The sequence below is a fragment of the Branchiostoma belcheri genome, unplaced genomic scaffold (genome assembly GCF_001625305.1).
Source record: "Branchiostoma belcheri isolate BF01 breed outbred unplaced genomic scaffold, Haploidv18h27 scaffold111, whole genome shotgun sequence".
NCBI classification, from domain to species: domain Eukaryota; kingdom Metazoa; phylum Chordata; class Leptocardii; order Amphioxiformes; family Branchiostomatidae; genus Branchiostoma; species Branchiostoma belcheri.
Window position 1 is genome coordinate 457,539 of NW_017802503.1, and position 24,984 is coordinate 482,522.

A 24,984-nucleotide genomic window follows, 5' to 3' on the forward strand; every position below is an offset into this window, starting at 1 on the left:
ATTGTATGGTCTTAATTTGCGGTTGTGGAGAATTGATGTAGGTTAAGGTGTCCCCACTTATCTTTTGTGTTCAGCCCGTGTCATTGGCCTGTGGACTAGGGTGATATCTAGCAGAGTGATCGTGCCTGCAGTGGGTTGTGGGATCGTGGTGATAGCGTCAGCTGTCGCCGCTATAATCCTGACAACTTTTCTCGGCCTTGCGAGAACTCAGGTAGGCCAGTAGGTCCCCATTCATTCCCTGTAATTATCGTCTTCAAAGCCCGATAATGCTGGGAGTACGTTGCCGCCGAAAGAGATTGCTGTAAATAAACTGGCTTCTATCGTAGCTTCATTCCACCTAGACGACTTTGTAAGAGTCATTACGTCGGCGTCACATTTGGTAACCGCCAGAAGGTCGCCGCTTTTCAAAATCCCCAGAGTCGAAAACAAATTCTCCTGAGCTCTCTTCTCCAAGCAGACTCCGTGGGGCTTAAGGGGAGTCTCTATTGGCCGGCTGTATTCACTGGATAAAGACTGTGGTGCAAGGGGATACAGATTCTGTGGTGCAAGGGGAGTCTATATTAGCCGGCTGTATCCACTAGAAACAAGCAACCAATATAGACTGCCCTTGCCCCATGGAATCTGCTTGGAGATTATTCTCTTTGAGCTCGTCCAGCATTGAGACGCCGGCGTTAGAACTGTGTCATTGTCATTGTCAGTAATGATGTTGAGGGATTTGCTTTACAAATTCAGTACGAAACGATTTGACCTTGTACGTAATGATGAACCTCGGATTCTAAATGTAGTCTCCATACGGCTGTAGGACGCACTTGGCTCAATGATGCAAGAAGACATGATGATCAGGGCAAACCTACAGAAAGTGAGCTCTCCATTCCTGACGACATTCTTCGACTATAACCACACTGCTGCACTGGAATGGCTGGAGCCATTTGCAAACATCAGCCTGGACTCCAAGACCCTGCCAGTAACCGTCACGTCTCTGCCAACCACAGGTAAAAAATGTTTGTATGAGGTCCTCAATGATTCTGGTATGTGCTTTTCTACGATTAATCTTAACGAACGTTTCCCCATTTCCTGTTTTGGCACAGACCTGAATGAATGTACCTGGAAACCATGCCTACATGGACGCTGTGTGAACAAAGATGGCGGATACAAATGTACCTGCAACCCTGGATGGACTGGACAGAACTGTCAGCAAGGTGAGCGTTTAATAAGTGTTAGGCATATAAGCCAGGATTCTTAACACTGTATAGCTACTGTTTTGCTATAAGATGATATTTGGCTTTTTAGAATTTATACGATTATCTTCATCACACAGGCCTGAATGAATGTGATGGAAACCCATGTGAACATGGACGCTGTGTGAACAAACGATGGCGGATACAAATGTACCTGCAACCCTGGATGGACTGGACAGAACTGTCAGCAAGGTGAGCTCTTTTTGTGTAGCAGTCGAAGATTTAGGTGCAGTGTGTATGAGCCTATAAATCAAGGTCCGTGATTCATTGACTGTCATTTCCTAGAACAAAGTTGAAATGCCCGACATGCATTTACTCCAATGCCAGTAATTCCATTTTGCACAGCAACGTTTTTCTGTGTTGATACAGACCTGAATGAATGTACCTGGAAACCATGCCAACATGGAAGCTGTGTGAACAACGATGGCGGATACAAATGTACCTGCAACCCTGGATGGACTGGACAGAAGTGTCAGCAAGGTAACATTTCTGTAGCATTCAAAGTTCCAATGTAAATGCAATGTGGATGTTTCTGTGTTTTCTATATTGTAAAGCCCTTATCCGATTGACTCTCAGTCTGTTTGCAAGCAAAATTTACATACCCAACAATGCCTAACATCCATTTATACTGGAAATAGTTGGCAATTTCTTCCTGCTTGACCACAATAACCTGTTTTCCATGTTTTGGCACAGACCTGAATGAATGTACAAAGACACCATGCCTACATGGACGCTGTGTGAACAAAGATGGCGGATACAAATGTACCTGCAACCCTGGATGGACTGGACAGAACTGTCAGCAAGGTGACATTGTTGTGGCATTCAAAGTTGCGATGTTGATACAATATGAATTTTTCTGTCTTTCTGTATTTCCTAAAGCCCTTGTCCGATTGACTATCAGTCTGTTTGCAAGCAAAATTTACAACCCAGCAATGGCCAACATCCATGTATACTGGAGATAGTTGGCAATTCCTTCCTGCTTGACCACAACAACCTGTTTTCCCTGTTTTGGCACAGACCTGAATGAATGTACAAAGACACCATGCCTACATGGACGTTGTGTGAACAAAGATGGCGGATACAAATGTACCTGCAACCCTGGATGGACTGGACAGAACTGTCAGCAAGGTAACATTTCTGTAGCATTCAAAGTTCCAATGTAAATGCAATGTGGATGTTTCTGTGTTTTTCTATATTGTAAAGCCCTTGTCCGATTGACTATCAGTCTGTTTGCAAGCAAAATTTACATACCCAGCAATGGCCAACATCCATGTATACTGGAAATAGTTGGCAATTTCTTCCTGCTTGACCACAATAACCTGTTTTCCCTGTTTTTGGCACAGACCTGAATGAATGTACCAAGAAACAATGCCTACATGGACGCTGTGTGAACAAAGATGGTGGATACAAATGTACCTGCAACCCTGGATGGACTGGACAGAACTGTCAGCAAGGTGACATTTTTGTGGCATTCAAAGTTGCGATGTTGATACAATATGAATTTTTCTGTCTTTCTGTATTTCCTAAAGCCCTTGTCCGATTGACTATTAGTCTGTTTGCAAGCAAAATTTACATACCCAGCAATGGCCAACATCCATGTATACTGGAGATAGTTGGCAATTCCTTCCTGCTTGACCACAACAACCTGTTTTCCCTGTTTTGGCACAGACCTGAATGAATGTACCAAGAAACCATGCCTACATGGACGTTGTGTTAACAACGATGGCGGATACAAATGTACCTGCAATCATGGATGGACTGGAAAGTACTGCCAGCAAGGTGAGATATTTTGCGGCACTTAAAGTTTCAATACAATGTGACTGGCATTTGTTTCTGCATTTCGTAAAATCATTGCTCGGTCATTGGTAAGACAGTTAGAATCCCAAACATCTATACTACAAATGTTTGTCGATTTGTCTCTGGTTTAGCACAACCTGTTTTCCCTGTTTTGGCACAGACCTGAATGAATGTACCAAGAAACCATGCCTACATGGACGCTGTGTGAACAAAGATGGTGGATACAAATGTACCTGCAACCCTGGATGGACTGGACACAACTGTCAGCAAGGTGAGCTTTTAATTAGTCTTAGTCATATATGCCTGGATTCTTTTATCACTTTCTTGAAACATGAACCTTTTTACTGTATATCTACTGATTTGCTATAAGATGATATTTGGCTGACTCAGCTGTAGGATTTATATGATTATCTTCATCACACAGACCTGAATGAATGTACCAGGCACCCATGCCTACATGGACGCTGTGTGAACAAAGCTGGTGGATACAAATGTACCTGCTTACCTGGATGGACTGGACAGAGCTGTCAGCAAGGTGAGGTCTTTTTGTGTAAAAGTCGAAGTTTTACAATAGATGCATCGTTTATTAGCCTACTTAGGGTATTTTACTGATTTACTCTCATTCTAAAACAGTGTTGAAATGCCCAACATCCATTTACTCCATTAATTTAACTTAGGACAGCAACGTTTTTCTGTATTTATACAGACCTGAATGAATGTACCGGAAACCCATGCAAACATGGACGTTGTGTGAACAAAGATGGCGGATACACATGTACCTGCAACCCTGGATGGACTGGACAGAACTGTCAGCAAGGTGAGTGTTAAATTAGTGTTAGTCATATATGCCAGGATTCCTTATCACTTTCTTGAAACATGAACCTTTACACTATGTAGCAACTGATTTGCTATAAGATGTTATTTGACTTACTCAGCTGTAGGATTTATATGATTACCTTCATCACACAGACCTGAATGAATGTACTGGAAATCCATGCCTACATGGACGCTGTGTGAACAGAGATGGCGGATACACATGTACCTGCAACCCTGGATGGACTGGACAGAACTGTCAGCAAGGTGAGTGTTAAATTAGTGTTAGTCATATATGCCAGGATTCCTTATCACTTTCTTGAAACATGAACCTTTACACTATGTAGCAACTGATTTGCTATAAGATGATATTTGACTTACTTAGCTGTAGGATTTATATGATTCTGTTCATCACACAGACCTGAATGAATGTACTGGAAATCCATGCCTACATGGACGCTGTGTGAACAAAGAATGGCGGATACAAATGTACCTGCAACCCTGGTATAGGACTGGAAAGTACTGTCAGCAGGGTGAGATTTTTTGCTGAATTTTAAGTTTACAGTATGGCTGACTATCAGTCATTTGGAAAGAAAGTTAGAATCCCCAACATCTATACTAGAAATGTTTGTCGATTTGTTCCTGTTTTCCCTGTTTTGGCACAGGCCTGAATGAATGTGGCGGAAACCCGTGCATTCATGGACACTGTTTGGACGTATGTGGCTTAGTAGACATATGTTACTGCAACCCCGGATGGACTGGACGGAACTGTCGACGTCGGCAAGGTGAGTTTTAATCTCTTGTGTTGGCAAAATAATGAAATTTTAGCGCATTTAGATTGGACAGAGATTCTTCCAAGAACAGTTTGTAAACTACTTAAAAGGAGTTGAAATTTTAATACCGTAATCGTTAGCACAATAACTTGATTTTCCTGTTTTGACACAGACCTGAATGAATGTACCAGAAACCCATGCAAACATGGACGCTGTGTGAACAAAGATGGCGGATACAACTGTACCTGCAACCCTGGATGGACTGGACAGAACTGTCAGCAAGGTGAGTAGTTTTCAGTGTGTACAGTCAAAGTTTAATGTCTGTTCTTTATTAGTCAAAGGTCCCTGACTCAATATCACGTTTTGAATAAGACGAGAATGTCCAATATCTATGTACTGTACTTGCTTATTAGCTAGCTCTATCTAGCATAGTTGACTTTTTTCTTTTGACGCAGACCTGAATGGATGTGCCAGGCGTCCATGCCAACACGGACGCTGTATGAACAAAGATGTCGGATTCAAATGTACCTGCGACGCTGGATGGACTGGAAAGTACTGTCAGCAAAGTGAGCGTTTTGTAGCATTCAAAGTTTAAATGCAATGTGGCTGATATTTGCTTGTTTCTGTATTTTGTAAAATCATTGTTCAACTATCAGTCATTTGGAAAGAAAGTTAGAATACCCAACATCTACAGTACAAAGGCTTTTCGATTTGTCCCTGTTTTAGCACAACAACCTGTTTTCCCTGTTTTGGCACAGACCTGAATGAATGTGGCGGAAAACCGTGCATACATGGACACTGTTTGAAACTATATGGCGCATACATATGTACCTGCAAACCTGGATGGACTGGACAGAACTGTCGACGTCGGCAAGGTGAGTTTTAATCTCTTGTGTTGGCAAAATAATGAAATTTTAGCGCATTTAGATTGAACAGAGATTCTTCCAAGAACAGTTTGTAAACTACTTGAAAGAAGTTGAAATTTAAATACCGTAATCGTTTATGTTACAGCCAAACAATGTCCTGCGGGGTGGAGTGGATATAAGAACCACTGCTACAAGTTGATGAAAGATGCAGCCAAATGGAAGAAGCAAAGAAACGATAGTGAACGACTCGGTGCAAATCTGGCATCTGTCACAAGCCGTGACGAGGCCAACTTCATCAACACTATCATCACTGGCGGTGGGTAATACAACAAAGTTCCTTATCACATTATAATGTTTCGTGGCAGATCTCACCAACAAATAGCATTTCTTGTTGGTCTACAGGACAGCTATAAGAAAAGTGAAAGGTGCAACAGAATCAGTAATTTCTCCTTCTAAAAACAAACCCTATTACGTTATGGATCTGCATAACATGTCTGACTGATAAGCTGCATAATGCTCTTTCAATTGCAGCTCCTAAAGGGCAGTGGCAGAATTATTTCGTCTGGTTTGGACTTCGTCGCAAAGACGGATTCAGGAAGTTTACGGATGGGTCACCGGTTACCTACACAAACTGGGAGCCGGGTCAGCCCAACGACAAACGCAGTCTCTTCTCAGCATTCAAGGGACAGGACTGCGTCGGCATGTACTCAAAGGTGTGTGCTCGAATGTGTTGCTGAGATTGCATATTTAGGTTTGCTAGACTATACTTATAATGTCGTTAATGTTAGTTATGTTTTATTGCAATCCCATTTTCTATTTGGTCGAGTAGAGGATTGCAAATCTGATGATGTGGCTCTACACATATTTACAAGGCCGGCGATGACAACAGGATTTTAAGCTACGTATACCCTACGATAATTGACAAAGTGGTAAATAATACAATCATTAATAATAGTAATAAACTAACAACAATAAATTGAATTGAATTCCCACGCTAGTTGTATTAAGAATTGGGAACGGAGGAGACTGATTAATGTCATCACCCACCACCCACAGTACATTAAATTTTATTGACACTCTAAAAAAGGTGACATGTGCCACTTTATTGTATGTTGTTGTTCTTTCTTCAACAGACTGGCAAGGGGTGTAGCGGCATGATGTTCAAGAATGTATATGTGGAAAAGGGACAGTGGAATGATGACCAGTGCTACCGTTCCTATCCGTTCATCTGCAAGCGTCCAAAATGACAAAGCTCCATTCTTCCCCAGCGAAACCCTGTCATCCCAACAAGGCAGGTGGACGGGACAAGTGAAGAAAGTGGAAGCCACATTGTAAGTCGTAGAAGCTGCAGCACACGCCTTTAGCGATTAAGGGTTAATGACCCACCTCAGGTTGTTAATTGTGACATAACACCTGGTCGTCGACCTATGGAAGTATAGCCACCGAACAAACCACCGAGTGAGCGAAGTGTTATGTCACAGTGAACACTGAGGGATGAACGGGTCGAAAACGTTATTTCATGACAATTCACACTGACACCGATATCAAAAATGTTAAAAATTGAAAGCCATCATTCCTTGTGTGCATTGTTGGCTGATTAAATCCATGGCTTTCTTCTTCATTAACCCATTTTGTGAAAGCTTTTAATCTTCTTCTCAAGTTTTCAAACATACACTGGCAGGGGGACACATTATATATAGTTTGTTACAGTATGAAAAGCAATATTTAATAAAAAAAGATATACAAGATACAATAATACTTGTATACATCTTCTTCGTGAGACAAACCAAAAGCATGACAGCCTAAGCTAAATCATGTAGCTGACTTTGTTTGAACCATTCTTTGTTCATGAAAAGTTCAAATCAGCCTGTAGGCGGCTTTTCATGATGTTGTAAAGTCTAATGATGCAGTAGAGGGAAGAATTTTGTTTCATTTTTTGTTCTCATCTTAGGGGACTGTGACTTTTGCCTTAGGGGGGTGTAACCTCTCTAAGTTATATATACATCTTGAGTTATATTCTTATTTTAGTAGAAAAGCACTTTTTGTTCTGATAAACTTGAGGAAATTTGACGAAATGAATCTAATTTAAGAGCATTTTTCATAGTCATCAACAGAAAGCACAGGTAGGTTTAAAGGGCACCTACTACACTGAATAGAAGGCTTTAATAGCATTAATAATGTTATCATTCATAATATCAAAACTAAAATATCAAAACATACAATTTTGTAAAAGACTTTCAAATAGACCTGTGTGTCTGCATGTCAGTAAATATTTCTAAAACGTTCCATGGATCACTTGGTCAACTTGAATCGCATTGTTGTAGGAAAATTCTTGTAATGTGCTTGGATTTCAATGAAAACATTATTTTAACTGAAGAAAATGAAAAATAATGTAAAATGATAGTAGCTTTCTAGTTTCTTGTGCTCATTAAGCCGAGTTACACACTCATTTTATGTCATTTAGAGGTTCACTTCTATGGTTGTTCTCGTGTAGCAATTACAATCAAGTAAATGTGGCAATGTGGCAACAATTATTGCATTATTAAGTTTCAATTTTATACCACTTGAAGGAAGAAATGGTTCCATTAATAAGCTCTTGAAAATGTTGTATTTATCTTACTTTCAAATCGTATTAGTCCATAGCATGTACAGTATGCAATGGAGGAAGAGAAAAATACATATGAATAGTTTGTACTGCAGTCATGAAATATGTTCTGCATTTGGTTTTGCATGAAATTTGTTCTGCATTTGGTGAGTTTTCGAAAGTTGTCAAAGCTTAAGTGAGGGACTATTCGATTGAATATATCAATATTAATACATTAATGTATTATAATATATCAATATACATGAATACATTGATATATTATAATATATTAATAATGATATAATATAATAATGTATTATATAATCATAACATAATATAATAATACATTAATAATATAATGCATTATAATGTATTAATATTAATATATTCACATATATGCATACAGAATAATCTAAACCAGGATAGTGAGTGAGTGAGTGATATGTATATTCACTATCCGCAAAAACTTATGAAGCTTTTCAGACTATGAAACCATTGTATCAGAGTCACTTTGTTCAAATGTCATTAATTTAACTCAATGCAGTCAGTACAGGCAGAAGTCAACTGATATTTTACAACTCGTAAAATTTTCAAGGAATTTAGATTTTATCAATTATTAGATGTGTAGTTGCTGCTTATAACTGATAATGGCCAAGAGTGGGTAAAATGTTATACTACTATACAGAACCGTTAAACGATAACTAAAACTAAGCAAAGGTAATATCAATGCTTGGCTGATTGGTATGTATATGTATTATGATGTACGAATTGAATCGCATTGCTTTGTAAAGGCGATGAATAGAAAATGGTGGGCCAAATAAGTGTTGTGTCTCTTTCTTTTTTGTTTTATTAATAATTACCAGATAATACTACTTTTATAATATTGACTGAGGCCCAAGAATACAGTTACTGTATTCTGCATTTACACTCATGTAGTGCTTTTTTAATACAGTGCCATGCTATTCTAATCTGCTAGGTGATACCCTTAACACGCACAGGACATCCCCCCTAAAGTGCCCCCAACAGGGGCTATATGGGGGTGTAGCCGGGGCTTGTATAACATCTTAGAGCCCCGGCAAAGATGAAGATGAAGAAATGGGCATCGGTGTAAGTTTCCAGGTGTGGATTGTGGCCATTGTGTTTTCTTCATTGTTGGATGGACAGAAGTAGAGAAACTATGAACAAAATAACCACAAAATGTAGACTGTACATACGGCGGGACCGCTCTGTTGAAAACTGTAATGTGTACGTGACAACTTAATTAGTTACTAGTAGACTATACATCAAGACGTTTGAGATAATAATAGTAGTAGTACTGATCGGACAGTGTAATTTTCCTATATATGTCCGAGGGCTCTGTCCGAGTTAATGGTACATCTTCTTTGTCCACATCTGCGATTGGCTAGTTGTCTGTTCTTGTCCAACGGGTCTTTCCACTTCGCTCCAGTGTCTTCTGGTACATTTTTTGCCAACACGCTCAGAAATCTCTCCATGTGTTGAGCCATGAGAGAAAGAAATTGTTGTTTTCGAGCCCTTTTGGGCTGGGCAAGTGTTGTGTTAGCATTTTTGCTACTAAATGCGGTGCCGGCAACGGCGTCTTTTTCCGGTAAGTGTCCTTCTCTTCATTTTTTCGACCATATGCTGTGTGCAGCTGATTGTAGGTCACACCCCATATTTCTGTTTTGATTATCTCTTGGAATTCGTAAAAACGCACGAAAATCGTTCAAAGGGACCACATCCGTAGACATTTCATATTACATTTGTACTCTCTCAAATGTACTTTTGATGTATCGAAGCTTATGGCTTGAAACGTCCGTGTATGTAACCAACAATCTACCAAGCCATAAAGACTATGACCTATATGGGCATTACTATCATAATGACATTTCTGACGTGCAAACATTGGGCTTCATGCATAGGTAGCTTCGAGGGTATTTCTGGTTATAAGGAACAACGAAATGTCCAGAAAAGGTTTTCTGTTAATCAAATGCAAATGATGCACTATATCTGGATGGCCTTAGTGTTTAAGCTAACACAAAGATTAGGAACAATTTGGAACAAAACTGATTTCGTGGAATGGCTACCACATGCCAAAAGTGTGAACGTGGTCTCTAAACAACGTCAATTGTTGAAGGTGTCAATGAACGAGTAACTAAGTACTAGTACATATACAGAGCTCAGATGTATGCTTAGTTGTCTACCAGATCCCATTGCTGGGGGCTTGGAGTCAGAACAGGTGGTCCAACAACTTGTTAGACACATCTGTGCCTGCAAACAAAGAAAAAAAACATTACATACATACCTGACTCGTCAATGTGTCCGTTGATAACTCGTGTAAAAGTTTGATTTTTTCCATGAGGGACACTTAAACTGATACAAGATAAAATACTCCATTATACGTACAAACGAAGTAAATTTGACAACACACGGGACTCCCCAATGGCCGTACAACCCTCGTACCCAGAACTACATTCCATTGTTGGGAAACCCGGAGGTCAGAGACCGACTATCCCATATATATGTGCCTCGACTGTAGTTCATTGTACGAAGTACTGTGTTTGTGTGTGTGTGTGTGTGTGTGTGTGTGTGTGTGTGTGTGTGTGTGTGTGTGTGTGTCTGACCACGGTGTCTGTGTGTGTGGTGTGTGTGCGTGCGCGTGTGTGTTTGTGTGTGTGTGTGTGTGTTTGTGTTGTGTATGTGTGTTGATTTGTATACGTATTTCTATGTGTTTCTATGATGTCGACATAGTTTACATACACCAATGGCAACTTTCAACTGTTAGCCTTGAATCTTTGAAAAATAAAGTAGGGAACCTTGTCAATTTATACTTGTATCTGACAGCCTTTTTTCTCCCAACAGCCAATGGTGATGTATATGAAAACCACAGAAGACGGAGTACGCTGGGGAGTTGGTCTCCACAGAAGAGTCGTTTGGTGCATCCTTATTTAGAGGCGATTGATAATTGGTAAGTCTCTTCATCAACAATATAAAACTGTATCACGAGAGGTTTTTTATATTACAACATTTCATGACCAAACATGGCGACGGCACACTCAAGTTATATCAACTTATTGTATGCCGCCACAAACACAGCGTACAAATACAGGACAGGACAATACTCATTTTCACTTGAGTTAGTGAGGAAAGTCGTGTAAGGTGCATTTCCCAAGGGCACAAGGGCATGTCAGGACTCGAACCCGGGACCTCTTGGTGGCGTAGCGGCAGAGTCGAGCACTCTGCCGCTACGCCACCCGATCCCACGAGTGTTGCCGGGTAGTTTTCAATTCTACCTTTGCATTCGAATTCTAGCTCCACATAAATTTACTGACTTTATGGTTTTTGATATTGGAACGTTATGACGACTTTGATTTACGGATATGCTTTTGTCTTAACGCATAGGATTTTATTTGACTGTCCATTTTTTGTTGTCTGACTAAATGTTATCATGTCCTGTCCTGTCCTTTGAAATTGTACGCTGGGCCCCATTGGAAAGCATCTTCTACTAGCTGAATGGGCTACCCGGCAGTTTTGAGATGAATGAATAAATGAATAAATAAAGCTCAGTGAGGCTTGTTAATTGATCTGAAATGTCCCAGGCGTAAATTGCAAACTTCAGGAATATCGGAACAATACGTTCACTGAGTTTATTCGGTACTATTGTTGTCAATTCCCACGACGGTACTGACTGATGTTTAATATGTCCGTATTTCTGCTGTAATTCCTTTGTGTGAATTTTAGCTTCAAATATACAAAGGCGAACTATACAACCGGGATGCATTAGTGTATGTACATAAGCAAAAAAGGCAAAAGTCTTACACGCAAACCAATCGTTTGTTCATCTCACTTCTAGGCTGGACAGATACAGACAATCCGTTGCCGCAGGCCATGCAAAAGAAAACAGACAAAATCGCCGGCCGAGCAACATTGCTCGAAATGTGAAACACTCAAGGTACAGCGGTGGCACAGAAGACAAAGCAGCAGGTATGTAAATATATGTCTTGGGTAAAAATAATAGATTGACATGCTTGAAACAATGCTTTGCCATAATGATAACATGGACACGGTGCTACTGTCTAAAGCATGACGACTGCGAATACCAATGGATGGAACCAAAGTGTATAATGTGTTCTAATTCTAGGTGCATTTGTTTGAATTTATGATGTACCTCAGCGAAATTTGCTGTATAAGTAAGGGAAGCCAATTGACGTAAACGTCAAAATATCATATTAAGACATCGAGCTATTTTCTGTTACTGGTCTTAGTATGTGGAGGGTGCCTAGACAATTCAGCAAAGTTACAGTCTTAGATGATGATTGTATAAATCGTGACTAATATTACGTATTCTTTTTCACGCACAGAAGTGAGGAATTTGAATGAGAAAAATCGCCAACGTAAGCAGCTGAACATCCTACACCAGATGAACAACAACCTTGACAAGAGTGAGGACACTCGCCATCGTAAGCAGCTGAACATCCTACACCAGATGAACGACAATCTGGACATGATGATAAAAGAGGTCATACACGAGATGTCGGAAAAGGAAAAGGCGGCAAGCGAACCGCAGGAGAGCGCCATCGACCCAGACCACGGCAAGAGAATCACGATAGAGTTAAATCCCGACGGAGTTGAAGTTGTCACTAAAGGACCACCGATTATGGTGACAATCGCCGATGAGCTGCTCAAACCCGTGAATGTGTCGTCCCCTTTAGCTACCAATGCATCGTCTGGAAGGAACGCCACACAGACCAGCCAGTCGGCTGCTACCAATGCCACACAAGCGAGCCGATCAGAATCTCCCACCAATGCCACACAGACCAGCCAATCGGCTGCTACCAATGCCACACAAGCGAGCCAATCAGGATCTACCACCAATGCCACACAAGCCAGCCAATCGGCTACTACTAACGTATCGTCTGCAGCAGCGCAAACCACTTCCGGACAGAACGCTACACAGACCAGCCAATCAGGATCTACCACCAATGCCACACAAGCCAGCCAATCAGGGGCTACTAATGTCACACAAGTCAGCCAATCAGCATCCACCACCAATGCCACACAAGCCATCCAATCAGCATCTACCACCAACGCCACGCAAGTCAGCCAATCAGCATCTACCACCAACGCCACGCAAGTCAGCCAATCAGCATCTACCACCAACGCCACGCAAGTCAGCCAATCAGCATCTACCACCAACGCCACGCAAGTCAGCCAATCAGCATCTACCACCAATGCCACGCAAGTCAGCCAATCAGCATCTACCACCAACGCCACGCAAGTCAGCCAATCAGCATCTACCACCAATGCCACGCAAGCCAGCCAATCCAGCTTCTGCCAATGCCACACAAACCGGCCAATCAGCTTCTGCCAATGCCACACAAACCAGCCAATCAGCTTCGGCCAATGCCACGCAAGCCAGCCAATCAGCAGCTGCCAATGCCACACAAACCAGCCAATCAGCGGCTGCCAATGCCACGCAAACCAGCCAATCAGCGGCTGCCAATGCCACACAAGCCAGCCAATCAGCATCTGCTACCAATGCCACACAAGCCAGCCAATCAGCGGCTACCAATGCCACACAAACCAGCCAATCAGCATCTACCAATAATGCCACACAAGCCAGTCAATCAGCATCTACCACCAATGCCACACAAGCCAGCCAATCAGCGACTGCCAATGCCACACAAACAAGCCAATCAGCATCTACCAATGCCACACAAACCAGCCAATCATCATCTACCAATGCCACACAAACAAGCCAATCATCATCTACCAATGCCACGCAAGCCAGCCAATCAGCGACTGCCAATGCCACACAAACCAGCCAATCAGCGACTGCCAATGCCACCCAAACAAGCCAATCAGCATCTACCAATGCCACACAAACCAGCCAATCAGCATCTGCCAATGCCACACAAACCAGCCAATCAGCGGCTGCCAATGCCACACAAACCGGCCAATCAGCGGCTGCCAATGGCACTCAAGCCAGCCAATCATCGGCTGCTAATGCCACGCAAGCCAGCCAATCAGCATCTACCAATGCAACACAAACCAGCGAATCAGCGGCTGCCAATGCCACACAAACCGGCCAATCATCGGCTACCAATGCTACACAAACCAGCCAATCAGCGGCTGCCAATGCGTCGTCTGCCGATCAATCCACTTCGGCACAGAATGCCTCACAAGCCAGCGAATCAGGGGCCGCCAATGCCACACAAACCAGCCAATCAGGGGCCGCCAATGCGTCCGCTGCATCGGCCCAAGGCACGGCCACAAAGTCGCCCATCACCCACCTGGGAGAGGAAGTGGTGGGCTCCGTGATGACGTCCATCACGTCCCTGCAGACCGCCGCCGACAAGCTGGACGCAGCCGTCAAGTACTCCAACGCCAGCCACAAGTCCGAGCTGCTCCACGCCCTCTTCGTCATGAAGAGGTCTCAATACGACACGCTGAAGACCCGCAAGAAAATCGACCCGAAGATGGAGGCAGCTGCCAAGAACACATTGACCAAAAACACGGTCGACCTTGAAGCTTCCATGGTTTCAGTCAAGAACCTCAAGGGCAAAGAGCTAAAGGAGGCCATCAAGAATCTGGGTCTAGATCTTAAGAAGGTAGAGAAAGCTGCCCAGAACAACTCACTCCAGACTGCCCATGCCATCAATAGCTTGTCCAGTTCTATGAAGATAGGGGAGACCGTTTTGAAGGCCACTAAAGAAGAGGAGGGACAGTTAGCCATTCAGGCCACCAATGATGCTTTGAGCAAAGTCCGGGAAAGTTTGGAAAAGCGGTACGCATGGGAGTTCTTCACCGGGGCCCTTCAGAACATCAAGACACTCTCAGATAAAATAGAAAGCTCTTACAAGGTACTACTGAAGGATCTTGTGCAAAAACCAGCGCCCAAGAAGCCTTCCACGCTTGACAAAGCTCTCAATTTTATCCTCGCTAAAGAGAAGATTACATTTAAGAGTCTCAGCTAGGCGCGGAGGACAGCAACATTAGTGTCAGAATGAAGGCAATTTAGTACCAAGGACAGCAACAATTGGCAACGTATCAAAACAACTTCTCAAACGGTAAAGTGACTAGAAAACAATAGCCTGGTATCCAGGATACTACAGCTTCTGTCCCCCACGAGCCCCTACAGCCTGCTGTACAAGGCTGGATGCCAGGCTAGCAAATAAGGATTACATGAACTAAGTGTACAGAAAAATCCTACTTGTGACAAAATGGACTTTTGTGAAGACTGTACTACTACTACGACTTCCCACCCAGCTTTCACCCAAGGAAATAAGGGTTATACTGATAATTCGTAGCCTTAATGATATCCCTTAATTATCACACTGAATATTGCATGTTTAACTTCTATTTATGTTATTTACTGGCATATATTGACGGTGGGGATGGTAATAGTGTGTAGCATGTATTAGATTTTATTTTACAATGTGTACTGCATGTATTGTCCTCATAGATAACGAATGGAGAGGTACTAATGTGGTGATTATGTCAATGAAAATGTTCGAAATAAAATCGCACAAATTACTAGGAATCTGTCTGAAACGAAAATTTATCTTCAGTTTAAGGGCTACGCAACACACCCCCCCACCACCACCACACATATATATCTGATATGACTGAGATGATATACATGAAATATCTAATATTTAATATGCTCTGTTAATTCTTACTAAAACACATTCATATATATTTTGACAGGAGTCTAAATCTCTCCTGCTATAAAATTGCAACATGATGTAACCCTACACTAATGACCATGGTGACAGACGTCTGGTTCAGGTCATTGACCTTATTTGTTTGGAGAAGAAGAAAAAAGAGCAAAAACAATGTTTTCCTTCGGTAAACATAACAACACACTATCATATCAATGTACAGTCTTTATTGATTGGCGACCAATGCCTTTAGTCATATTGCCAGCATGTTCCAATCATGTGACATCTAAGCAGCATTTAAAAAAAAAGACCAAAATAAAAAAAATATTGAAAATTTTTAAACTTCAAAATACAAAGCCGTCAGCAACGTTTGCTTCGTTTACACGGTAAACAGAACAAGAGAACTTCAAAAATTTACATCAACTTATAACTATTTACAGGAAATATCTTTTTATTTACAAATAGCAGCATTTCGTGTATCATAAGGTAAATTTCCAGCCGTACCGTGCCAGTAATCAATGCGTTGTAAATGAGATGTAATTGAAATCCAATATATAATATCATCAAAACCACAAATAACACATTAGGCTTCAAATTTCGCAATAATACATTTGCACCATTAACAAGACTTTGTTAGAAACCGGTCCTGTTATTTGGAAAATGACAACTTTTAGCAGCATTTAGCCGTTACTTTTCAAATATCTAAGAGCAGCATAAGTGCCCCCCCCCCCATTTAGTCTCTCAAAAAATCAAAACACTTTAGCCTCCATAGCGTGCCAAAAACTGGGGGTTTTGGGGGTCTTCATGATCTTAAGAGCTTTTATGTGCTATTTTCTGATTGCATATAGACAACATAGCCGGCCTGATTGAATAACCCCCGTTTTTAGAACTGGGCTAATCAGAAAACAGCCGAAGACCACCAAACCCCCAGGTCTATAAGCCTGCTACGGAGGCTACTGTCAGCTATACATAGCACCGTGTGCAGACTAGACTATCTTTCAGGCGAGTTGGGCGACACTCTGTTCTCTACCTTCTGTACAATGAGCGGCATTCTTGAATCGTGGTGCGGTTTCGTGTCGTGTTGTCCTCTCGACGCCTGCCTCGACCCTACTTTGAAGGACCGCTTGGACCCCCGCGTTCCGAACTTACGCGACCCCCTGGTCGCCAGCCTGATGCCCTTCTTCGGCGACTTCGCCTTCTGCGGCCCCGTCGCTGCTTTGGTGGTCCCCTTGTCGTTAGATGTTGTCGCTTTTTGCGAGGCGCGAGATTGCGGCTTTTGTCCGTTCGCCTGCCTCGAAGGAGGCTTCTGTGTGTAAACTTTCTCAGTAGCCTTCTTTGGTGGCGTTTCTTCTCTCGCCGGTAAGAACTTTTTGATATCTGGCAACAACTTCTCGTCGTCCACAGTCTGAGGCGCCCAGTTAGGCTGAGCGGCCCTCTGGTTCCATATACTCGCGAAGTTGCTCAGGTTTTTAGCCCGCATGACGGACTTGACGGACGGCGGTTTGGGAGGGAGGGGGGCCTTGGGGGAGAAGACCCGAGGGAGCTCGCCCTCCAGGCCCTCGGGTAGCCCGTAGTCGTCCCTCGGGATGGACCGGGTCTCCAGGTACTGCTGGACGTCCTCGTTCCGCAGGTGGAAGCGTTTGAAGCGGTCAATCTGCTCTCTGAGGTAGCGGTCCCGCAGATCCTTCAGCTGGGCCCGCTGCTGGTCCACCGTCTCAAAATACTTCTTCTTACTTTCCCTGTTGGAAGAAAGATGCATCGTCAGTGTGTAAGAATTATAACAGAGATAATGGACAACAAACACTTTTGTTTTTGTAATAGAAAGTCTTAGTCTCCATCAGAATGATAATCATTAACAACACGGGTTCAAAAACAGTAAAATTTAGCAAAATAGAATAATTGGCCAGGGGAGTTTAGCCACTGTAGAGTTCATTTGCCAGTCCAGTTCCGAAATCAACCAGACACAGGCACTATGTACAAAATTTACTGGTTCATTGTACCTGGGAAATCCCCCAGCTCATTTCGACAAGCACAATGAACAGCACAGCTTAACGTCCCGTCCTAGGGACTGCGATACTTCACAGTAGCGTGCATGTCAGGTGAGTGACAACAGCCGGGATTCGAACTCCCAACCTCTTAGTCCAGACGCAGGGCAGCTAACCACTGGACTACGCACTCTACTATTGACTACGCACGCTACATATCCAGATCCCATTACTAGCTGGTACCTGAGTTGCCTGTGGTATGTGTCTATCTGCTCGTGCTCCACCTCCTCCAGTTCCTTGAAGAACCGCCGGTGGCGCTGTTTGCGGAACTTCTCCATTTCATTGATGTAGGCGTCGGTCGCCCGCTCCTGCTTCCACCGCTCCAGGTCCGTCAGGTCCATCTGGGTCGGTCTGTACGGCGTGCTCTGTGGATTCAACGCGTAGAAATATGTTAACGTTATACCATTTTTTCCTCCATGGTTGTATGTATATATGTGGTTTAGCACGATAACTCAACAAGTTTTTGATGGATTGTTATGAAACTTGGTAGCTGGGTAGGTCTTTTTGAGACCTAGAAATGATTGGATTTTTGACCCCCTGGCGGCTTTCCTATGTACTACAGCAGAACATCTGGTTTTGATATCTCGTGATCAAGATATGCTAGGGTCACAATTTTAGATGGCAGATAGCTACGGAAGAAGTGACATTAGTTTGGGCCCCCTAGCAGCTTGGTCTGGAACTGCATGTTAGTTTGTTTAAAAATCTGGGAGAATAACTCAAGAACCGACTGACAGATTGTCATAATAAAACCAACTAATAGCTAAAGTAAGTTCAACATAAGCATGATGATGAAGTTGCTGTTCACCTTGCCCATCTCTGTCTCCCCTTCGTGACGTCTCCTGTCCGACTGTTCCTCCACGATGACCGGCAGGGTGTGCGCACGCGACTTCGCGCGAGATGTTGCACGAGAGCTGTCTCTGCCACCCCGGGATGACCTGATGAAGGGAAATAGGACACTGAGTTAATCCAGTTCGTATACACTGAATACGATCGTCTACTAATTTGCATAATCACAACATCTAATTTACATATCCTGGTGTCTAATTTGCATAATCGTGACAACCCATTAATTGATTGTTTCTGAATGTTTGAGATGCACTGCCATATATCCATATTGAAAATGTTAATTCATGTGTATCACTATTCAGACAAGATGAGAATAGTAATACAGTCAAACGGTGGGATTGGCAGCGTGGTGGTGGGGTGGTCGTACTGGGCAGCCTCGGACCGTCTCGGGACCGAAAACTTGTGGACAGGTGGACGCCTTGGACAGGTGGACGCCATAGGCAAGATTCTTAACACTCGAGTCAATGGGAAAAATTCAAGGGACCGACAAAAGTGGTCGTAATGGACAAGTGGTCTCTATACAGGGGTGGTCGCTATTGCAGGTTCGACTGTACATGTGTATCACCATTCAATGCACAATGCTGACCTTAGCTGGTGTGTTACGCCGAAGGGCGGTTATAGTGGCTGTACCGATACAGATACTATCCGATGTACAATGCTGACCTGGAGGCAGCGCGTTGTGCAGCCTTGATGACGGCCTCCGTCCTGGCCTCAGCCCAGCCCCGGGCGAAGCCGTTCGGCGGCCCGAGACCCAGCCTCACGTCCTCCGCCTCAGCAAACTTCCCCGTCGGCTTCCCCGCTACTCGCGCTGCGCAGGTAGAAGAACCGTGATAAACACAATGTCAAATAATATATGCAAGGCAAATGCATAATGTTTACCGTACCTTCGCATAACCTACTGTTAATTCTAACTCAAACATATTCATATATATACAGGAGTCTAAATCCCCCCTGCTATAAAATTGCAACATTATGTAACCCAACACCAGTTACCATGGTAACAGACGGTCTGGGTCAGGTCATTGACTATTGGTCAGTGTTTGGAACGTAAGAAGAAGAAGAAACAGAGCAAAAACAAATGCTTGATGGTACAGTGTAGACTAAGCAGATCATCACTACATAGCTTGGCGTCATCGCCCTTACCTGCGGCCTTCTGTATACTAGTTCCCGGGCGCCATCCCTGTTCCTGGGCCCGTTTGAAGTTCTCTATGGTCTGTTTGAAGTCGTCCGGACCGTTATGCGTGGGCGCCGAGTTAAAGTACGTCGCGCGAAACGACGGCAACTCATCTACAAGGACAAAGAAGGAAAAAGAACAAACTTTTAATTTGTTTCAGATCTAGAAGACATGATATAACGCTAACTAGAAAGGTAACGTTTGCAAAGCAAATGCATAATGTTTACCTTCGCATGTGGTCTGCTCTATTAATTTTTACTCAAACACATTCACATATATGGTCAGACAGGAGTCTAAATCCCTCCTGCTATAAAATTACAACATGATGTAACCCAACACTAGTTACCAAGGTAACAGGAGGTCTGGTTCAGGTCATTGAACTTATTTGTTTGGAAAAGAAGAAGAAACTGAGAAAAACGATATGTTTTCCTTCAGTAAACATAAATATGGCTTCACATACTGTATCTCAACGATGCGTTCCTACATAACCATACATATATAGTGTACGGATTTAACCTGATGTATGAGTCTAGTAGATATTCGTAACGTTACCTGCTGTTAAGGCCGAGCGCTGCGACTGTTTCATTTTTTGTGTACTAACGTTGGAGCTAGACTGAATACTTGTACGAAGTTCTTCCGTTTTAGCATTTGTTGGTCGCAAGCCAGGGTGACGGAACGAATTACAGCTGAACAAGCACTTTAGTGTAACGGTGTACTCACAAGCGGGCTGCTCAACCACAACGTATTCACTTTACTCATATTCTCCACCAGACTCATTTGCAGGCTGAACAAGTAGTAGAAATCAGTCTTAAAAGGGGTTTTAATTGGCCAGAGAATTTAGCCGGCCAGAAAGGGTCCAATCCTGCAGGCAAATTGGACCCTCTGTGTCCGGCCAACTTTTACTATTTATTCAGCCTGCAAAGGAGTCTGATTGGGACTAATTGATCCCTACGATTCTCAAGGAAATTCAAACTCTGACACTGGATACTGTTTGAATTTCCTATGAGTATTGTTTACCTGGATTACTAACCTTCATCAGCGATCCCTACGATTCGAGTGGTTTACTCACGTTGTCTCTTCCTGTTTTTTTTAATATTCATCAAAACGTAACAAGGATAAGAACCTACAACATTGATCCGTACGGTTAAATGTTTACTCACGTTGTTCTTTCCTGTACTGTCCTGCGTGCGCCAGCTGTCGGACCTCGTACGACGCCGGCATCTTGGGCGGCTTGTACACCGCCTCGATCAGGCTGTCCACGCGGGACCAGTCCGTACGCCTGTCCGCGTTACCGCCCTCAGTAGCCGGTCGACGCTGCTGCCTGTTTTTTTTTTATTCGTCAAAACAATAGATGAATGAATGATCTTTATTGCTCGACAGTTGTACATGGTACAATGTATGGCCATGTATGGCAAGGATGACAATGTGGTCTTTACAATCATACTAGTCTATTCCTGGAAACTAAAGCTACATAAATGGAACGTAAAAGGCGTATTGACATGATGTACATTAAACATGTCTGTCTGTCACAATTCTTTCTCTCTTTTCTAAAGCGTTACATACGAGATATTGGCCTAGGTTCATAGATATGGAGTCGGGGCATGACATAAGTAGATTGAAAATGTCTATGTTTGTCTTTGGCAAAGATTTACTAGATTTACTTGTGACTATATTCATTATTTTTTGTCTGTCTATTGTATAAACATCAAAACATAACAAGGACAGTGTGGCGCTGCACTCAAGTTTAAAACTTATTGGACTTGCCTGGGTTTGGGCCCTCCGTACCGCCTGACTGTGGCCGAGTGAACGTACTTGTTGGAGCGGGTGACATCCTTCTTAGTGGACCCTAAATGAGTGCTGCGTGCAAAATAAACAACGAGCTTTAAAATATAAGGAGAACAAAAGTGAAGCACTTAACGGCATTTTTGTAGTGATTACTTGGAAGCGCCATTTTGATTATTCTAGCACCATTCCATTCCTTTAAATCACTTGTACAAATTGATATCAAGGAAAGTTTTCGTCGAGCACTGTACGTTGTTTGTTGTTTGGCTTTCGCAGACCTGCGTTTGATACAAGTCACTTCCATTTCTTGAGTCAGAACAGCAGAACACTGTAGTCGATTGCAGAGGGTTTTTTTTCCAAAAACATACAAAACAAACAAACACAATGAAACGCCTTGTGTGATTGGTTCGCTGCTAATCTACAAGCAGATCCTAGGGTGGCAAAAAGACAGTATAAAAATGGCCAGGCAGTATCCATTGGCCAGAGAGGGTCCAAGGGTTGGTGGGGAAGCGAAAAAAGTGGCCATATATAAAAAGGCAACGATCTTTCCCCATCAACCTCTGCTTGGAGAGTAGGCTACTTCTGTGTTTTGCCTGTCACCCTGGCGAGGGCGGGTCAGAATGGCCGCACCATTAAAGACACATGTTTTCAGGCTGAAAAAATAATCCCTTTAAAACACCAGGGCGGTCAAACAATGTCAATTTGGAAAGAGGTTTTCGATGACCACTACCAGGGGTCAGCACAAAGGGGCACGATTTGGGCCAGTCCGGACCTGAATTGGTGACTGTAAGGCGACCCAACGCTGCGTTATCCATATCGTGACGCGTAAAATAAAATCCTCTTTTGTATTGTTCTCTGCTAAAACTCAGTAAAAAGCGGCTGACGTGGGAATTATGACGTCATTCGTGTTATTTTCTACGTCTTTTCATGCGAATTGGGGCATTAAAATTCCATCTGCGATGCCTGGTTACCGTTTGGAGCTGCGGGCTGAATAAAACTTTTGGGGCAATGTTCCATTTCAAGTTTTCCAACTCAGAAAAGAGCCTTTTAAAATTCGTCTTTTTCTGCAAATAAAATCTGCAACGTGAAATAGTAATATGAAAAAAACTGTGTGATAAATTATATCCTATGAGAGGTATCTATATGTACCAATATTATATCTTGCGGGACGATATACTACTATTACTACTATTTACAATTTATTTTTAGTATATTTTCCACGTACCGCAGATGCAGTGCAGCCTTCACAAGAATACTAAATACTAGCGCCATCTATCGACACATAGCAGATCAACTTCAGAAAAACGTTCAAGTTCCTCTTGTGCCGATCGGTCGTTCATTGAAGCCAAGTATAGTGGTTTATATACTAGTATTGTTTACCCTTTATCTTAAGGCTTAACTATCGTATGCTCTTAACTATTTTGTTTTGTAGTCCTTCCATAATAAAAGACAATGTCTATTTCACCAAACATCTATGACTTAATTGCACGATATTCCCTGGTCCTACACGTATTCTGAAGGACAAGGTGGATCAGTTGAAGGTCTGATGTGAAAAAATACATAGATTTTGACAGAAGCTAAGAATCCCACACTTACACGGTCTAGACCTTTTCCTGGCCCTCAAGACAACTTTAATCCCTGTTATTATTATAATTATGGGGATTTGATTTATGAATTATGATATCTTGTAGAAGCCAGGTGTTTGTACGAAGGTGCTTGTAAGATGTTTGGGATTTGTAATATTAGCCTGGGTACCATCCGGATTTTCGCTTCGCATAAGGCTATTGTAATATTGCACTTGCTGTTGAAATTGTTCACCAAACTGGATGTTCCTTTAGTAGATGTTAGATATAGCGTATAGTACAGTATCATGGAAACTAAATATGACTAAATATCTTATCCTCTGATCTGTTTTAAGGACGAGTAGAAATATAACTAAAGCTCCAATTTGCACCAGAGAACACACCAAGAAATACGTTCATAATCCAACCACTTGCACGGTCTACATACGGTATTCGGGATAACAGACCTATTGTGGAGGTAATTACCGGGATTTGTCTTTTGTATGGCGGACAACATATCCGGAGAAAGTGGGAAATAATCCAGATGTTTGTTTGCATGAAGCTATGGCAAAGTATGAATATTTATTTATCTTCGAATTCGTAGTGATGCTCTCTCTCTCTCTCTCTCTCTCTCTCTCTCTCTCTCTCTCTCTGTCTCTCTCTTTGTGTGTGTGTGTGTGTGTGTGTGTGTGTGTGTGTGTGTCTGTGTCCCTGTGTCTCTCTGTGTGCGTGGTTGTGTCTGTCTATCTGTCTCTCTCTCTCCGTGTGTTTGTGTGTGTCTGTCTCTCTCCCTCTCTCCCTCTCTCTTAAAGCTTACCAACAATTAAGAAAAACAATCGATTCAAGTGACGTGGTCGACTGCACGTTGTTGTCGACACACACCCAACATTCTTCACCTCAGAGGACCCTGTCCCGAACTCCGGCGTTTTGAAAGCTCCAGAGTATTGACCCTCCGTCTCGACATGCCTGAGCGCTATCTCGTCGCTAAGGACGCCATGGCATCGTTTATTAAAACATCACCACCGCGCCTTGACATGTTTTAACCTTTCCAACAAAACCCCGCAAACAAGCCGGCGGCCTGAATGAACTCCAAGGTTTACTCCTAGATTAGATTCTTTTCTTCTTGTGGATAATAAGATTTAGTGTGATTAGTCGAGATAGGTTCCGAGGGGCGTTTATACACAATAGCTGTAGACTTCAGCCTAGTTTTCACACGCGAAACGTGCTCAAGTGGTTTGTATAAACTCGCATATCAACCACGGATTGCCTTATAAATCCAGACCTCCTGTCATAGCAAACGTATCGGTGGGGTCGTGTGGCGTAGAGGCAGAGTGCCCGACTCAGAATCAAGAGGTCCCGGGTTCGAGTCCTGACATGCCACCGATCTTGTGCCCATGGGAAAGGCACTTTACACGACTTTCCTCACTTCGCCCAGGTGAAAATGAGTATTGTATTGTCCCCTGTGTTGGTGGCGGCATTAATGAATGAATGAATGAAGACCTTTATTGTACATTTTGCCCCACTGGGCTAAAGACAGGTCACATATAGACAAAGTACATCATCAATGTTGATAATAAAACGGCTATAGTACACAAGTACGTTCAACTTCCTCTCGCTTTCTGGTAATCTTATAAATGTAGTTGGCAGTATGAGTAGTTAAAGCTGGTTTGTTAAAGACTACAAGGAATATAAATTTCTCTATACTATTCAAATACTTAAATTGGGAGTATTTGCTTGACACAAAATCGAAAAGAACGTTTCTTTCGCTGCCATACATGGAACAATCCACAATAAAATGTACCTCGTCTTCTACTTTACCTAAACTACAATATTGGCAGATTCT

General features: G+C 42.7%; 2 protein-coding genes and 1 pseudogene across 2 annotated transcripts in view; 2 read left to right on the forward strand and 1 right to left on the reverse strand.

The window, feature by feature from the left end:
* LOC109487445 (fibropellin-3-like) overlaps nucleotides 1–6,734 on the forward strand; it is a 7,426-nt gene extending 692 nt beyond the window's left edge. The window contains exons 2-13 of the mRNA XM_019791442.1: nucleotides 75–211; nucleotides 803–992; nucleotides 1,932–2,042; nucleotides 2,256–2,366; nucleotides 2,582–2,692; nucleotides 3,196–3,306; nucleotides 3,742–3,852; nucleotides 4,005–4,115; nucleotides 4,794–4,904; nucleotides 5,633–5,803; nucleotides 6,019–6,200; nucleotides 6,621–6,734. Of these exons, the coding sequence (XP_019647001.1) occupies nucleotides 75–211; nucleotides 803–992; nucleotides 1,932–2,042; nucleotides 2,256–2,366; nucleotides 2,582–2,692; nucleotides 3,196–3,306; nucleotides 3,742–3,852; nucleotides 4,005–4,115; nucleotides 4,794–4,904; nucleotides 5,633–5,803; nucleotides 6,019–6,200; nucleotides 6,621–6,734 (1,571 nt within the window). The remainder of the gene's footprint in view (nucleotides 1–74; nucleotides 212–802; nucleotides 993–1,931; nucleotides 2,043–2,255; nucleotides 2,367–2,581; nucleotides 2,693–3,195; nucleotides 3,307–3,741; nucleotides 3,853–4,004; nucleotides 4,116–4,793; nucleotides 4,905–5,632; nucleotides 5,804–6,018; nucleotides 6,201–6,620) is intronic.
* A 2,566-nt stretch (nucleotides 6,735–9,300) lies between these two features.
* LOC109487457 lies at nucleotides 9,301–15,798 on the forward strand (annotated as a pseudogene).
* Nucleotides 15,799–16,723: 925 nt separating this feature from the next.
* LOC109487467 overlaps nucleotides 16,724–24,984 on the reverse strand; it is an 11,316-nt gene continuing 3,055 nt past the window's right edge. Inside the window, exons 2-8 of the mRNA XM_019791460.1 lie at nucleotides 21,562–21,654; nucleotides 20,958–21,118; nucleotides 19,767–19,910; nucleotides 19,287–19,431; nucleotides 18,583–18,712; nucleotides 17,961–18,142; nucleotides 16,724–17,471 (exon numbers count right to left, since the gene is read on the reverse strand). Coding sequence (XP_019647019.1) covers nucleotides 16,724–17,471; nucleotides 17,961–18,142; nucleotides 18,583–18,712; nucleotides 19,287–19,431; nucleotides 19,767–19,910; nucleotides 20,958–21,118; nucleotides 21,562–21,654 — 1,603 coding nt within the window. The remainder of the gene's footprint in view (nucleotides 17,472–17,960; nucleotides 18,143–18,582; nucleotides 18,713–19,286; nucleotides 19,432–19,766; nucleotides 19,911–20,957; nucleotides 21,119–21,561; nucleotides 21,655–24,984) is intronic.